The following is a 17,792-nucleotide window of genomic DNA, read 5'->3' as shown; positions in this document are numbered from 1 at the left end:
TCAGTTGTCCTTTCTATCAGAATTTGGTTTTAAATTTGTAGAACTACTGTTGCTATGCAGTTTATATTTCCTTCACAGACTTATAGCTTTCTAGATTAACAGTCCATATGGGGTGCTAAATATTAATGGCTTCAAATGGCATTTTAATGTTATTCTCGCTTTTCCCTTTGGTGATTGCAGTCATGCTGTGTAGTTCTGCATTTTGTTACTATGCTATACTGTACTATTCTATACTAAATTATACTGTACTATACAGTCAAATGCTTAAGGAACTGACAAAGCATTATTTAAAGATTTAACTCATAAATCCTGCTACAGGCCTGTATGAGGACTAGAATTTAAAGGTACACTTAATTTAATTTGTGTGCCCTCAAGGCACAAGAAGAGAAAATCAATACGTTCCTAAATTCTGTTGGGATGGTGACCCCCACAGCGGGCAGGAACGACATCTCATAAGCGGAGTTATACAGTCCACAATCTCCTAGCAACCGTAGCACTGCCAATGCCCTGTTTTCAGATTTCTTTATGAGGTAGCTGAACAGCCTCAAAACCAGGCATAATGGGCAGAGTTCAGATATACTGGCATCTTTGATCCCAGAAAAATAAACTGATTCATTCTTTTTATGAATTTAAAAGTCAATGAGTCCAGTATTGTCTTTGACAGTCAAGTGATTTATAAGTATGCTCCTCTAAAAGTTGTGTGACGGATTCTCGTGCTTTCTGGGAGTACAGAAGAGTAGCAGACCAACAATTTTGCTTATTTCATTCCCCTTAATATCCGTGGTGCTGAAGTGATTCACGTCCGTGGTGCTGAAGTGATTCACGTCCATGGTGCTGAAGTGGTTCACGTCCATGGTGCCGAAGTGGTTCACGTCCATGGTGTTTGCTTCAGTCATTCTGAGGAATTCTAGGTCCTGTTGCTCCCATATTGATTTACTATCACTTTTCAACTCGTCCCCAACCAAGCAAATTAAAATAGCATGCAATTCTACTTGCAGTACCCTACTCTGAAAGCTGCTTAAATAAACAAGCTGTATGAAAATGAATCGCGCAACATATTGAAAGCACCCATTTATAATCAAGAAGAAATTCAGATCGAGAAGTTGTTTTGTGGGATGCTGCAGGAGCTATTTTCAGAGCAGGTACTTTCATTTATTTTTCTTTGGTTACAATTTAATGAGCAGATAATTAGGTTATCATGAAGTGTGAACACGAAGCTTACGAGAGAAACCTCATAAAAGCTGGCAGAATTGTTTACAACACAATATTTCTGAATGTCACCTGGCTGGATTTGGATTCTGTTTGTGCTTATGCATGCATTTATTTATTCATGTATTTATTTATTTGTGCATATTTGCCACTTTACTCATTGCAGAAGAGTCCAACACTACACTGTGCACTGTCTGTTGTCTAAGTGCAGTGCTGTGCTGTCTCAATCTTTTTGGTTATAAGAGCCAAACCACTAACGAGCTCACCAGTAAAAAGCCCAAAAAACACAAACATATTACTTTAAATTGAAGATGAAATCAAATGAATGGGCACTGAAATTAGAGTTACTTTTCACATAGAAAGTAACCCCCATCCAGTCATTACCAGTTTCTATCCAATGAAGATTTGTCTTGAGATAAGTACAGTGCCTCATTGTGAGTATGTCTAAATTAGATTGATTTTATTTTCAGCTTATGTAATGATAAATTACATTTATGATAACAAAACTTCTGTTCACAAGGAGCTGAAGTATGTTTGAAGATGTTTTTTATGAATAAAGTTTGATATCTATTGACTTTGAAAAAATATTCTTTAATAACTGATTAGTTAAACCTCAATATTTCAAATAAATGTAAACTTTTTCGCAATAATCTGATTCTGGATGAACCCTACTACTCATAGACTCCAAGACTTCTCTCCTATCATTTCAGTTTTAGTAACATTCTATCCTAATCATTACAGTATGTACTGAAGTACATCTGTATATTTTAAGCTTGTGTCCCGAAGTGTGGAGTTTTTCATGTACTTGTCTTCTGTGGGTTCACGTCTAGGAGTCCGGGACGAAAGGACAGTGAAAGCCACCAGGAAGATTTTGGAGAGGTTGAAATACATAGACAGTGGTTGGGAAGGTCATAAGTTCGATCACTGGTGATCAACAGTGTAAATTTGAGATGTCTGCGGCAAGCATAAAGCCTGTGGAAATGTTAGTTTCTTTAGGAATGCTGAGATAGAAAGAATGATGTCTTCAGTCCAGTGTATCTGAATTCTGCAGCATACCACGAAGTGTAGGCACCGTGCTTTTCTTTGCTTTGGTTTGGTTTTCACATTTGTCATTTTAAATGTATGATAACAGTAGATGCATCTCTGTGGGCGCTGTGCTGGGTTCTTTTTAAAGGCCAAAAGTGGAGTCCATCAGAACATTGCTTTCTTGTATTTCTTGTTATGCTCAGGAATTTGGCAGACCTGTGCATTTCCGAGTTTAAAGAAAGGGCTATGTGAATGAAGCAAGGTTTTTTAGAGCATGGAGTAGAGTGGGAGGATGGCAAAGAAGATGAAATTGTAAACCCCCTTCTCCTCTATCTATCCACTAAGTCTCAAAACAGCATTTTCTAAGTGAACTTTTGGGGACGTATTAGTTACAGGTTTGCTTTTCTGTCATTTTGTGATTGAGAGAGTGTTCGCTGCTAATCTAATATGTGTATGGTATACAATGCCATCGATGGCTAAATGTTGTGGTTATCTTGGTTTTCTACCGGTACACTATTAATTAATAAACTTCTCTTCAATCATTTATTCATGCCTACAGTTAATATTAAAGTTCAATGTTTATATATATATATATTTTTAAACTGTTGCCCACAAGCCCAGACTTCAAAAATACCTTCAGTATGCATAAAAATCTGAAACCTCATGTCAGTGACCTCATCCTGTTGGGCTCTGTGTGAAAGATTTCCAACATATTCTGCCCAACGTTCCTAATGTGACCTTGCTGACAAGAGAAAAAAGGGGTGGGGGGGTGGAGGGGTGGACTTTATCCAGAAGTTCTCAGTTAACAGTGGAGACAGCGGAAGCTGTACAATAGCTCTCAAGGGTATTAACCTGGCAGCCTCACAACACTATCAGTGACGGCAAGTCTGTATGTCTGGTATAGAGACACTTTATATTCTCTGTGTATCCAGAAATATACCTATTAATACCTGATTTGAAATTCCTGTCCAGTAAAGGATAGTTCAACAAGATCGAAGTCAGACTAGCAAGACAACCAATAAGGCCGTGGATTCTGTTGTCCTAAGATCCCTAAGACTGTCGTAAGATTCATGTAAGGCTGGGCCCAGTGGGTGCTAGGGTGGCGCTACGAGAAGCAGCAAGTGCTTTAGCAGGCCGTGTTAGCGGTTCCATAGTGCACGCTGTGATAGTCAGCTACAGGTTTGCTTCATGTTGTCTTTGTACATTACCCCAGTGTTGTAAAATGGGTACCTTTGACTCTAAACAAGACTTGTTTGTCTCTAGATGAACCAAATACACATTCAACTTAAACTTTCTTCTCAAACTTAAATCCGTTCACTCCCCAGCACCGTGGCTGGGAAGACTAGATTCAGCATTCATTCATTACTTCTGTGTGCCTGAGGAGATACGCTGAACTAGAGTTCTTCCATCCGTTGAAATGTACGCTTTATTTTACAACAGCTGCTTTTTTGTCTTTGCAGGTTTCGATAGGGGAAAGGATGACGTTTTACAGCTCAAAGAAGACTCTACCCTTTCCATGTCTAAAAGCAAGGTAAGCAGGAACACAATGAGGTGTTAAGTTACAGTGATTTTTCTAAAGTGTATCTATTTACATTATATTACTGTAAAGTTTGTATAAAATTACAGGTTCTGAGTGTCGTCATAATAATTCTTACTTGCTTCATTTTTACTGTTGACTGTTGCATGGATACTGTAGAGTAAACTTTTAGTTGTGTTTCAGTCTAGCCTTGGAAAGCAGCTGCATGCAAAGGTAAATTGGATATATTCTGAGCCACTCAAAGACAGCGCTTATCTGAAGTAATTTTAAATCAGGTCAAAAAAAAAAAAGAGAATCGCTGAAGTAACTTACCAAAAATAGATGGTGAGTAAGTAGATTCAAGAAAATGCACAGAGTCCTTTTCTTCAGTCAGTTGCCAGGTTTATTGAGATATGCAGGGAGTCTGGTCCCAGGTACAGGACAAACAATACTCAACATTACAATGTTTGCATGACATTAAATACCCTTCTGTATAGATGGTCCACCTCCCCTTGCTCTGACACTTAACCAATTGCAAAGGTAATTTAATTTATTGTGTGAGTGTTAATGTGTGTGTGTCTGTGTGTGTGGTCTAGTGTGACAACCTCTGAACTCAGTGCATTCTTCACACTCCTGGAGACAAAAGGTCCATACATCTGCCTTTTGTTATCTCCTTGCGACCCCCTTTGATGCCAGTGGGATTATCTCTTTTGATCTCTCTGAAGTCTAGAGCCTGTTCCCTTCTAGTCCACAGCATTGTTATCTCGTTAGCTTGCATTCAATGTTGGGCAAGAAACTTGTAGACGCAATGTCTCTATCAATTGTAAGCAGTACATGCAATTTGAACCAGACAGTCTGCTATCTGCAATATTAGTTTCTTTTCAGAAAAAACACCAGTATAGCTCTGCCAGTCCACATGCGTAGCAAACTGCTAATCAATTCTCAATCCATGTTTTCCAACAATCGCCCGTCAGTAGGATGTAAAGCCACCATTGGCAGCCGGGCCCTGTTTCATTACGATAACATCTTGCATAAAGGACATTTAAAATGGTCTTCCATTTCATTTCATCCAGCTTCACGACACACCTCAGTTACTTTGATAATATGAGTCACTCTCACTTTAAAGTGTCTGCCTGACGGGTGTGTGTTTCTATGGTGTTATGGAACATGCGTCAGACTTTGATGAAGGGAGACTAGGGATTTTGCAACTGAACTGAGTTGGCTCTTGACGGGTTATAAGTGGATGCAGTCACCCTATTACTGCTTGAGACTGCCATGTCTCTGGCTCTGAGGCTGTGATCACCGCCACAGCATGCAGGCATTTTTTATAATCGTTTAAGCGAGGCAGCACAGAGGGAATTAAATGGGATTTGTGTGCTCTATTGTAGGGTTTATCTGGTTTCTTAAGCCTCTGAGTCACTTTCTTGCTACTGATTCTAAGCCAGGGGGGAAAGGGCACCTTTTCTAAGCAGCTGCTGGGAAAACCTTGTTTACCTTCTCCAGCAGTTTGTTAAACATTCCCAGGGGTAGTTTTACCTGCTAGGAAGCACTACTTTCTTTCTTTCTTTCTTTCTTTCTTTCTTTCTTTCTTTCTTTCTTTCTTTCTTTCTTTCTTCTCCCCCGATACCTGCACATCCTCGTTCTAGAAGTCAGACTGCTACACAGCAGGATGTGTGCATAATTCAGGAGACCTTTGAAAATTTAAAAACAAAATGAAGAAAGGAATTTAGGTAACACTTTAATTTAAGTGTCTCTAATTACTGCGTATTTACATACTGTAGTAGTTACTTCGTAAATGCATGCATACTTACACATAATTACAATGCTATTATGCATAATAATAATAATCTTTATATAGTGCCTTTCATAGTGGACCACCATCACAAAGCGCTTTACAAGATACGAGACTGGGGTGTGTGAACTATGCAGCAGCTGCAGAGTCTCTTACAAGAACGTCTCACCCGAAAGACGAAGCACAAGGAGGTTAAGTGACTTGCTTGGAGTTATGCAGTGAGCCAGTGGCTGAGCTGGGATTTGAACTGGGTACCTCCTGGTTACGAGCCTGTTTCTTTAACCACTGGACCACACCTGTTTTTTTAACCACTGGACCACACAGCCTCCTAAACCTAACCCTAACCGCATATATCGGTAAGGAGGCTGCGTTGTCCAGAGGTTAAAAAAAGAGGGATTGTAACCATGAAGTCCACGGCTAGTCACTTAACCTCCTTGTGCTCTGTCTTTCGGGTGAGACGTTGTAAGTGACTCTGCAGCTGATGCATAGTTCACATTCCTATGTCTCTGTAAGTCACCTTGGGTAAAGACGTCTGCTAAATAAACAAATAATAATAATTGTAACTATATATAATAACATTGTAATTACATGTATGTGCACATGTATGTGCCATGTAAAGAAACAGTAATTGGAGACACTTAATGTAAAGTGTTACCAGTAATTATTGTAATGGTCTTGTAGCATTATAACTAAATTGTGAACTTTTATGCTTTGCAGGTTGTATGACTTTTTGCCCTTGTCAAAAAATATATTCTCTTGTTGGAAGAAAAAAAACCTGTAGCTTTCAGCTGCTAATTGGATGTCATTTTGAATGTGTGATAAGAGGTGTCAAAGATATCCTGGAGCTCGTTATCCTAATTAAAGGTGACGGGCTAGTCTAAACACTTAAATCCTCACTTCGGGATTCGACAGCCTGCTGCAAACCTTGGAAGAGGACATTATTCATTTGGGAAAAAGGGCCTTGGTGTGGGCAGTCTCAGGACAACTTCACCCAGCATATGAAAGTGGGGACCACGCACACAGCTCATAACCTAATGATGCCTGCAGATAACCTGACAACCAGGCCTGGTGTGCTGGGGAGGCAGTGGTTTTAGGTCTCCCCTTGAGTTGGGCTTCAACTGCCCAAACTAGAGACAGGGGACTTTTAGAAATAAGTGCCCATTGTCCATAATGTTCCTGTAGAGGATCAATAGTGCTGAATTTAGAGGCACTAATAGAAACTTAATAAATTCAATGACAAGCGTATCAGGTAGGTGTCTTTCTCAATGTCTGCAATGCTTTCATGCGATGATGGTATAAAACTGAAGCCGTAGATGCTTAGGCCAGATCTACTCTGATTAAAATGGACAGAAGAATCAGTGAGAAACCTGAGATCATTTTCACATCTTTCAGCAGAACAGTGAGGCCCGAATATACAGTATTTTAATATCCCATTCTTTAACGAGCGAAGCATATGCTGTTTCATTTTTACACACAGTCAATGGGCTCATTGAGAGACACTCACTCAGACGTGAAGACTCTTATCTCAAGATTGCATATTTCATTGTATACTAGTAGTTTATGCTTGTTTTACATAGTTTGCATTCAACTTTTTTGGGGGGGCATTTAATAAAAGAAATCCCAAACAGCAGAGGATTTTCGAGACATTTCTTTCAGTACAGTCTACGCTATACAACGTTTTGCTGTCGAGATTTTAATACAACAACTTTTGTTTAAGTAATATGCATTGTACAAATCAAAAGATGGGAGTTTTCATGTGAGTGACATTTAATTTGTGATTTTGTAGTATTCACACATTGCCAAACTGTTTCTGTTAAGGTGGGGGGATGGGGGGGAGCATACAGTGCATACATGCCGCTTGACGAACCTTCAAAGATTTCGCATTAACTTGGAATTCCTTCATTACGTTTACTTTTTTCTTTCTAGCAGGAATCCTGCATTGTTGGTTAATACCTGTTCACCAAAGTGTTGTATTTTTCTATACTGTGTATATCTAGTTTTCTTTTTACTTTTTTTCACAGTCTGAATCAAAGCTCTACAATGGGTCTGACAAGGAGGTTTCATCCACAGAGAGCAAACTTACGAAGAAGGAGTCTCTTAAAGTAAGGCAACTTCAAACATGTTGCTCATTGTGTATTATTTTAGAAATATAGAAGCTGTGAAGGACTTGAATCTGACGTTTCATTCTGAAGGGCTGAGGAATTTTTTTTTCTGTCTACTCACAGTACACTCTTTTCACTGCAGATATTTTTAGATCTTGTATGGGTACAGTTTTGATGGATTGGGTGCAGTGCGGAATCTCAGCACAATATTGTTTGTGTTGAGTTATTAGTATGTCTGCTCCTGTACTGCATGAAGGCCGACCAGCACTTGAAATTAAACCTCATGGACGGTCCAACCTAGATACATCACCTTTCCACTCTGTAAATACAAATATACTGTCTTTAGCCTGTAAAATGAAGGCAAGTGCTCAATTATCTAAAAGGATAACCCTTCTAAGCACAATGGTTGCTAAGCACATGTAGACATTTCTATCTGCACCCTACCGCTGGCATTAGAACAGCTTTCAAGGCCACTTTGAAAAGGGTTGATCTACCGAAGCATCTTTTCGATGTGATTATTGCACAGGTTACAGGGCGAGTCAGTGGCTCAGCTGAGGTGTGCACCCAGGATACCTGTCTTATCATTGTTCATGAGCTGTAGCTTCTTCTGGAGCTCTATATAGCTGCTGCTTCCAACATGTTTTTATATTCGTTATTTTATTTTAATTTTGTTTTATTGACAACTTAATATTCTGACTTTTGAAGATAACTGACTAACTATTATTGTGGTCATGTGACTATTTGGCCCTAACGCTTTGAGATACTGTCTTCATTTGCAGTACACACATTTCATGGTTGTTTAGGTCATGTTCTGTCATGGATAATTTAAGAACGCAGTAAGTAGTGATTAAGTAATGAGTAGCCTATGCATACATCTTTATTGCAGGTACAGAAGAAGAATTACAGAGAAGAAAAGAAGAGGGCGACTAAGGAGTTACTCAGCACCATCACAGACCCCTCGGTGATTGTCATGGCAGACTGGCTGAAGGTCAGAGCAGTTCTGTTGATATTGATCCGGGGGCCCAGTCAGTGTTTTCTGAAGGCATGGGGTTGTAGACAATGAAGTCTATTCTAAGGATCTAAACAGTGATGGAGCCAATGACTGCAGTGTTTACATTGGTAGAATATATTATTTCTGTAGTTTCATTTTAAAGGGAAATTGTGTTTGGTCGTTATTTCGATTTTATGGTTCTGCAGCAGTAAGGATGGCAGCTGTTTTTTAATTATTATTTTTTTTTTTTTTTTATAGCTGATTCAAACTAGTATTACTTTGATGTGAATGTGCTAATGTATATAACGTGTGCTCCAGCTACCTGAGTTATGACATTGGTTTCAACTTCTGCGCTGGCTGTTTCTACACAACCTTAGCATATAAATATCTGTCAAAAACTACCACAAAAATGTTAAATAGACTACACAAGTACTAGTAAGTATATTCTGAACAACAACCCATCCTGTAGCTTGAGCAAAACACTGATTCACTACTATCATAGTGCTCAAATGTTATAATTTGCTAAAGAATTACGTGGATGGAAATAAGAGTCCCATTGCATAGCAGTTTGATCCATTCTTGGTTGGGTGGCAACTTGTCTGTACAAGGACACGCATGTCCGTGGCAAGAGATATTCGTGTCCATGACAGTGAATATGTCTAACACACACGCACATAATTGTATATAACTTCGGTTTTGTTTGTCCGTGGATGTGAATGTAATGGATGAAACTGCTATGCAATAGGAGTATTATTTCCACCCCTTTATTCTACCACTATTCAATTAGAAAATCAATTCTAATTCAAGACTTTTTAGCCACTGCGATTTCCCAACAGCAGTTGTAATACGTTGTAACCCCACATGTCTAACAACAGCCATGACCACTGGACCTGCTGCACAGCAGTGTCCTTGCAAGCCAGGGATGAAGTGCTGGAGTACGGGTCTCCTGCGAGGCTCCCGTGCATCACAGAGTGAAAGTTCTGAAAACTGTGCCTGCCTGTCTGTCTGTCTGTCTGTGTGTCTCAGATCCGGGGCACGCTGAAGAGCTGGACGAAGCTGTGGTGTGTGCTGAAGCCGGGTGTGCTGCTAATCTACAAGACTTTGAAGAACGGACAGTGGGTCGGCACGGTGCTGCTCAATGCCTGCGAGCTCATTGAGCGCCCCTCCAAGAAGGACGGCTTCTGCTTCAAGCTGTTCCACCCACTGGAACAGTCCATCTGGGCCGTCAAGGTGAGTGCAAAGGGCCTGCACCGCACAGGGGTGCAAATGTGTACCTGTGGTACCTCATATATCGGCAGCAACATTAAATTCTGGCACCATGAGCGGACATTTTGGAAAGAGCTCTGAAACTCTGGCGTTGGTGCCTTATAAAGAAAAGGCTCAAGAGGGAACAGTAATCCCAGATTACGAGACGCTTGTGTTAGAACAACAGCCGCCTTCAGAGAGGCTATGCTTAATAAAATCAATTAAGAAAACAACAATACTGCAACGTTTCTAACAGTGTTTTATCACATTTGAAAATGTTATCCCATTTATTTAAACAAGCTTTCCATAAACAGAGTATCGAAAGAAAAGTAGTTAAATGCAGTTGCTGCATTGGTCAGACAAACCAATCGAATTAAACCACGCTATACATGCATATACTGATTTCCATTACACGAGGGTAGGTGTTACACTTCATGCTGATGTTGGACTCGGCTCTCACCAAGAGAAGCACCAACTAAGACATAGCTTCTTTTACTGTAAACTAATGTGATCCATCTGCGTTTCCTTTCATCTGATCATGTAGATATCCTTCATAGAACACCAGGAGCACTCTTGTACACTCTGTACAGAACTCCATTAGGCCCAGGAGATAATAACGCCCTTGCCTTTTTAACAGCTTGCTCTACTTCTTTCAACTTAGATGTGAGCCCTTCACTTGGTATTATGGTGGATTGATAGGCGGGATGTCTGAAGGAATTGACATAGGTTCCTGCCTTTTTTTTAATCTGTGTGCGTTTCCTCGAGATATCTCTCCAGCTCAAACTTAATTGCTTTTAGTGTGCCATTTTTCTCCCTGGTGAATGACTTCTTTGCCAGTTTGAATGGGTCTTTATAAACGTTAGTTCTCACAAGCTCCTTCTTTTTGTAGTGTTTCCGTAGGTGCTCAGCTCTGTGCAATGTTGCAATCTTATCTTTTATCACCCTTTGTAACAGATTGAATACCTCCTTCTGACTTTGTTCTCCTCTCCTCTATTGCTTCCTCAGCTGCCTCCTTTCTCTAACGAAGCACTCAATCTCCTGCCATCTAGAGTTTACAGGAATAGTTTGTACTTTCTTATTTTTTTTTTCAACTCCAAACCACTTGCTTCCATATGCGTAGATGGTATCCCCAAATTTAACCAGCTTCTTTTCGACTGTTCCCACTAACCTTTCCAATGCAAAACAGAGATCAGTCTTTACTGTGTCTGGCACTGTTTTCTCAGAAGCCCTTGGCCATTTAACTCCAGGTTTGTGCCCGTTGAGCTTCCTTTCTCTCTTGCGCTGGTTCATCTGATCGGGTTCACAAGGATCATTAGGTTCATCACTAGTGTTTATGCAAGTCCTCCTCTCATCTGTGTCGGGGTGCTAATATCCTGCGACCTGTGCTTTGCTTCCTGTCGTTTTGTGCCTTTTACACCCAGGTTTTCAGTTTTCCACTTGCCCTGCTTGATGTCACCACAACTCCCCTACTCATGTGGTTGCAATGTGTTTGAGAACTATCAAGCTCACTTAAATGGTCTTATAATAGACTTAAGCAAGAATGCACATGCTGCACTAAGTAATTATAATTATGATGCATTAGTTTGATTTTATATGAATTATGGGCTTATTCAACAGTTCATCTAAAATAATAATATACTTAGTTAAAAATCCTGCCCGGATCCTGTCTAGACACCTCCCTTAAAAATATGCTCCAGGATATTCCTTCAGAAGCACATTACTAGACCAGTTTGTAGTTGGTGATGTCGTAAGATGAAACAACACCTTGGCTTTTTGGAAAAGTGCATAATTTAGATGGCTATCACTGGGTTTAAACTTTATTTTCAGAAAAGATGGTTAGTTTAGAAAGCAGCGAGAGTTTGAGGTGTTAGATTGAATTTGTTATTCTCAGCCAGCAGAGACCACCAGAGACTGCCCGGTGAAAAGTACAGGGCAGGAAGTTCAGATGGCATGCAAGTTCATACAGCACTGTTAATATGTGTTAATAATAACACAATCATTTTAGCAAGCTTAATATTCTCAGTAAGATAACTGACCAGTTCCTGCACTTTCTTGGTTAATAAAAATAAGTTAACAAAAGTTTCAGACACACTAGTTCATCAAACGGTCAATGTGGTATTCTTTCTTTAAAAAAACTATCAGCTGGAAAATAGACATCTTTTTCCTAGTCTATAAAGATCCAAAGTGGTGTTATTTAACAGTGATGTTATTTGAAAACAATAGTGGTTCATTATTCAAAGAAAATAAACTGGTAACTGGAAAGTATAGGTTATCTTTAAATATAGGAAATTCAGTGTGTGGCTATACTTAAAGAAAAACTGTTTCGCTGTAGGCCAGCAAGCTTTTTTCTTTGGGTCAAGTGGAACCCCATCTTTCTGTTTGCTCTTCACTGGGGTTCAAGGTAACCATCTTGCTTCAGATCCCTTCTTGGCAGGCAGAAGAACTGGCCCCTGTAATGCACCAAAACCTCCTCTGTGTCCTCTGTACTTTATACACCACTAAATTAGACAAAGATCCTGCCTGAACACCTGTGCTAATTTTGCATTTTTTCCACATCAGGCCAGGCCAAGGAGCATAACTAGCCTCGTGATAAAACAGACTTTAACTTTGTAAGTGTAAAAGGTTGTTAGACTGTTAATGAAAAGAAAAATGACAGGTATGCTATTTAAACAGTTGTCTGAACCTCGCTCTTGCTCTTTAAGAACCATACAAGGTGATAGTTTCTCATTGTATCTGCACTACTCACATGACCTGCCCACACTCATTGACATACACAGGAGAGAAGGATTGTGTTGTGTGGGAAGATGCAGAAACTGGTCGCACCAGTAGGCTGTCTTGTACTGAATAGTTTAGCACCAGTTTTCAACCCCATTTGCACCCCTGACCGCAGTGGAAAATACAGTCCACTTCTTGTAGTTGAACCACTGAGTGGCCGGGGAGTGTGTGTGTGGAAAATGTATACGTCATACCTGATCGAGGATTTCACTTATCAAATATGAGATGAGCACTGCAGTCACTTGGCCCCTATCACTAAAGGAACTAAAGCATTTTTAGTTTGAAAGTTTGAATAAACAGAAAAATATTGCAAAATAGGCAAGGTTTGCGGCAAGAAAGACAGGCAATGGTCAATAATACCCTCTACGATATAGTTCTCCACCAAAATGTCACACTATAATGTATAATTTTAATAGATTGAATGCATTTCATTTTGGACATTTTGTTTGGTGTTTTATACAGCACAGTTCCGTGGAGTGGTGTTTTTGTACAGCAGAGTTCCGTGGAGTGGTGTTTTTGTACAGCAGAGTTCCGTGGAGTGGTGTTTTATATAGCACAGTTCCATGGAGTGGTGTTTTTACAGCACAGTTCCGTGGAGTGGTGTTTTATATAGCACAGTTCCATGGAGTGGTGTTTTTATATAGCACAGTTCCATGGAGTGGTGTTTTTGTACAGCACAGTTCCGTGGAGTGGTGTTTTATATAGCACAGTTCCATGGAGTGGTGTTTTTGGACAGCACAGTTCCATGGAGTGGTGTTTTTGGACAGCACAGTTCCATGGAGGCTGCACAGAGTTATCAGCATCTGCCAGAGTTCCACATGAATGCTTTTATCAGTAGCCCACAGACGCTGTGATGTCACTGTATTGCGGGTTGGTATTTTGATGTGGCAGGCACTGCTGAGCATCTGAGTTACTGTTCAGGCATGGCATTGAAAGATCCATGAAGTGCTGTGTTTGAACAGTAACTCTGTGGTTGCCATGGTATTGTTTTTAGACATTTTCAATACCAAACTCTCTTTCTGAAGCACATGTCTGTTGAATTGCAGGGTCCGAAAGGGGAAGCGGTAGGATCCATCACTCAGCCTTTACCCAGCAGTTACCTGATCTTCCGGGCTGCTTCCGAGTCAGATGGTAAGAGGCGGTTTTTATCAGTGAATTTACAACCTTTACATAGTCGTGGATATCAGTGATCATCATAATAGCAACTGCCTGTCTGCCTGAGGGACACTGGCGGGATGCCATGGCTGGGACAGAGATGCCAGAAAAATTAAACCACAGTGACACCTGGTGGCCATACATTAACATTACAAGAATTAACTTTCCTGCTCTCCCCTTGGCAGGCAGGTGCTGGCTGGATGCTCTGGAGCTGGCACTGAAATGCTCAAGCCTCCTTAAGCGCACCATGATCAGGGAAGGCAAGGAGCTAGAACTGGGATCCTCAGGAGAGCACTCCCAGGTCAACTTCTACAGCCTGCTGCGAGCCAGCAACCTGCAAGGACCCGACAACTTCTCGTGAGAATCCTACTGCTCTGTAGTCTAGCACTGGATTAAACCAGGATTGTGCACCAGCGTGTCTGTAATTGAGTGGTCATAAGCATTGTTCCTGACCATTACCATCCTTTAAAAACATTCTCTGATCTGCTTGTGATTAAAAAAAAGCTTGACACTGAATAGTGATGATTAAAAATAGGGCATACATAGGCATATTCAACATTTAGTTTAATCGCCTGCTGTTTCCAATGGATCTCTTTCTTATAGGTCTACTGCCGTAGTGTTATCTTTTGCTGAGTTGTCTTATATTGTTGAAAGAGTTACTTCTCAATATATAGCTTAAGAGTGGCCAAATAAAAGTGACATCAGCAGCCTGTGTCCAGTGTTTGCCTATTTTATTTGAGTAAAATGTTTTATTCTTATAAATGAATAATTTGATAAATAAATCTGGCATGGTTCCCAAATAAGTTAATTTTTGTTAGCAGCAGTGGCTGAACAGGTTACTTAACCCAAAATATGTTGTCCTTTGTAGGATTTAAAACATATAACGTGTCACTCTTGGTAACTTCCAAGCTCCAGTGCGTCCCACCATTAAAAAAAAATGAATTGTGTGTTTTGCAGCTTCAATGACAATGAAATTGAGACGCAGCACTTCAGGGACCACGACCTTTACTCAGACAAGTCGGACCGGGAGAACGAGCAGGACCATGAGGAGTCGGACAATGACGGGCTGGAGAAGAGCGAGGAGAGCGACACAGACACCTCGGAGCGGCAGGATGACTCTTACCTGGAGCCCGAGCCCATCGAAGTGCTGCGTGAGACCACCTACCTGGAGCAGTCTCGCGAGGAGCTGGGGGAGGTGAGGCAGCAGTGCTCGCACGAGGGAGAGGGATCAGGCTGGCAGAGTGTAGGGCTGAGGTGCTGCGCGAGACCACCTGCCTGGAACAGTCTGGAGAGGCAGTGGTCTGGCACAGTGCAGGGCTGTAGCCTTCCTAGCAGTCCTCGCTGCAATGCACGTTCGTATGGCTCCTGATTCATGACTAGACTGGACAACAGAGACACACAACACAAACCTTATTCATCCAGAAGAACAAACCCAAAAATTCAGTTTTATTCACTCTCACTCAAGCGATTTTTCATAATCAAATAGCTCAATTGAAACAACTTCTTAGAATAAGCCAATTCATAATCCAGTGCTCCTGACAACAAACTACAGCTTTTTTTTTTTTTTTCTTAACACCGATAACAGAACATTTAATTGCTGAGGCTTGTTGCTCCAGGTATCAATGTCTATAATTCAAGGTCTTTTGCCAATGAAATATCTTTTTAATTTAATTGTAAATAAATGTAACACACCCCTTCCCTCAATTGCAGAGGTAGCATTTGACTGTAGCGCTATTATTCATTAGTCTAGAGGATGGGAATGTCAGTAATCGAGCACAAAGCAGTTTGTTTCCATTGCAAGTTGTTTCTCTCGTGTGTTGTCTCGGGTCCTGAAGCGAGTTCCCTAGCTTTAACTGATGTTGTTTTGCATGATGTTCCTCGGGCTATTAATAAAATTATTGTGCTGTTATTAATCCTCTACGATCTAGGTTGTTCAAGTAGATCTCTTGTGAACAAAACAGTAGTCTGTGTTTTGTTCATCAGTTGCAATGCCATCTACTGGCAGATATGGTTGTACAGATTCTGTGTAGCCCGCTCTATAAACCTCTGTGTTATTGAAGATTCTTTTCAAATGCTTATTATAACTTTTGTAAGGCCATCATAACACAGTTTTGTTTTAAAGTAATCGGTCATTAGTAATCAACTCGGATTTAGTCATTTTAAATATCATATTGATTTGCAATCCTTCATGCTAATAACTAGATTATTATTTTTTGTATGGGTCATTACCTTTATTTTCTACTAAACGTACAATAAAGAAAATCGAATGAATAGAAACGATTTTGAGAAGAGCGACACTGACCCATTTTTTCCCCATCCTGTTTGATCTTCTTTATGTTCTGTAGATTTCTTGTTATTTTATAAACCAGTTTTTGGTCGTCACTCATTTCAGTTTGCAGCAGCCATGCCTGGAATGAGTTTCAACAAAAGTTAAAATTAGAAAGGTTCATACGTGAGGTTGCTTTTAGCTGTACGGTTGACTCATTGCTGACTGACACCTGCTGAGTTTTATGTTTTATGATTGATGATGTGTTTTTTACTTCTTAATTGTTGTGTTTGATGTTGTTTGCTTTGGTGGTGGGAGTCTCTTGCCAGCTCGTTATTGTAAATGAGAATTTGTTCTCAATTGACTGATCTGTAAATCAAGGTTTTGACTGGTTGATTCATTGATTGTTTGCTTGCAGGCTGGGGAGGCCTCTCAGACAGAGACAGTGTCCGAGGAGAACAAGAGCCTCATCTGGACGTTACTGAAGCAGGTGCGTCCTGGGATGGACCTATCCAAGGTGGTGTTGCCTACGTTCATCCTGGAGCCTCGCTCCTTCCTGGACAAGCTCTCCGATTACTACTATCACGCCAACTTCCTCTCGGAGTGAGTACCCCTCTATGGCCATGGAACTGGGTGATTTAAATAGTGAAGGGACTGGATTAAATAAGAAAACCAGTCCTTTTAAATGTACATAGCTAGTTAGACAGGAGTCTCATTGATTGCTAGCCTGCTTAGGAGAAGTGTCTGAGAAGTGACTTTGCTTCCCGCTGCTGCATATTTTTCACATACTAAAGCGTACATCAAGCTGCACTTGATGAGTTCTTAAGAAACACATTAAACCGGGCCCTGCTTAAGTTTATCTTTTTGCTCAAAAATCACATCCAGTCACAGGCAGTCTGTTCACATGTTGTGTTTCCTATTGCAGAAGTATTAACTCCCATTGCGCTCTGTGCAGTCCAACACTTTGTTAGTTAGCTACTCTACTTGATGTTTCTCATGCCTCGATCATCTGCGTGCACCAGTGCTGATTGTATTAGCACTGTTGTCAGCAGAAGATTGATATATTACGATATGTGTTAACATTATGTCAGTCCCTGTGCCAATTAGATTGTATTACTGCCACTCATGTTAACAATGCCCATGCTATGACTGGTTATTCTCATGAACAGGAAGATTCTGTATATGGGAAGCTAGACTAGTGTTGCAGAAGCATGACGCACAGTTCCAGTCAATTGATTGATAAAACACACTGCTAGGATCGGCATTCATTTGTTTGTGCCAACAGGGCTGCTGTTGAAGAAAATGCCTACAATCGACTGAAGAAGGTTGTGAAATGGTACCTTTCAGGATTTTACAAAAAGCCACAGGTAATTAAAAAAACTACTGGTATTTGCTTTTGCCTTTTCACATGGCTGTTTTTCAAAGAGCAACAGTAATATGATTCTCTTAAGAACTAAAAGGTGCTATACCTTTTAATGTTGGCCTGGTGGGCTTTTCTGCAGTGTTTAAAATTGATCTAAATATCTGCAACTAAGCAGCACTACAAACAGTGAAATGTCTGTTTTGTAATTATTAATAACATGGGGGGTTTCTGCACGTTTACACAAGGATGTGCTCAACGCCCAAGTAGCGATTTGAGGGACGATTTTTAGAAAAAAATATATATATATATATATATATATATATATATATATATATATATATATATATAATAT

General features: G+C 40.3%; 1 protein-coding gene across 9 annotated transcripts in view; it reads left to right on the top strand.

Moving 5' to 3' along the window:
* Window positions 1–17,792, top strand: part of LOC121318044 (oxysterol-binding protein-related protein 8-like) — a 99,277-nt gene that overhangs the window by 68,631 nt on the left and 12,854 nt on the right. For all 9 annotated transcript variants that reach the window (XM_041254263.1, XM_041254269.1, XM_041254267.1 and 6 more), the window contains 9 exons: window positions 3,696–3,766; window positions 7,565–7,645; window positions 8,532–8,633; window positions 9,663–9,866; window positions 13,703–13,787; window positions 13,997–14,168; window positions 14,769–15,006; window positions 16,496–16,680; window positions 17,363–17,444. In XM_041254263.1, coding sequence (XP_041110197.1) covers window positions 3,696–3,766; window positions 7,565–7,645; window positions 8,532–8,633; window positions 9,663–9,866; window positions 13,703–13,787; window positions 13,997–14,168; window positions 14,769–15,006; window positions 16,496–16,680; window positions 17,363–17,444 — 1,220 coding nt within the window. The remainder of the gene's footprint in view (window positions 1–3,695; window positions 3,767–7,564; window positions 7,646–8,531; window positions 8,634–9,662; window positions 9,867–13,702; window positions 13,788–13,996; window positions 14,169–14,768; window positions 15,007–16,495; window positions 16,681–17,362; window positions 17,445–17,792) is intronic.

This window comes from Polyodon spathula, chromosome 7 (genome assembly GCF_017654505.1).
Source record: "Polyodon spathula isolate WHYD16114869_AA chromosome 7, ASM1765450v1, whole genome shotgun sequence".
Lineage (NCBI taxonomy): Eukaryota > Metazoa > Chordata > Actinopteri > Acipenseriformes > Polyodontidae > Polyodon > Polyodon spathula.
This window is presented reverse-complemented; position numbering and strand designations above follow the sequence as displayed.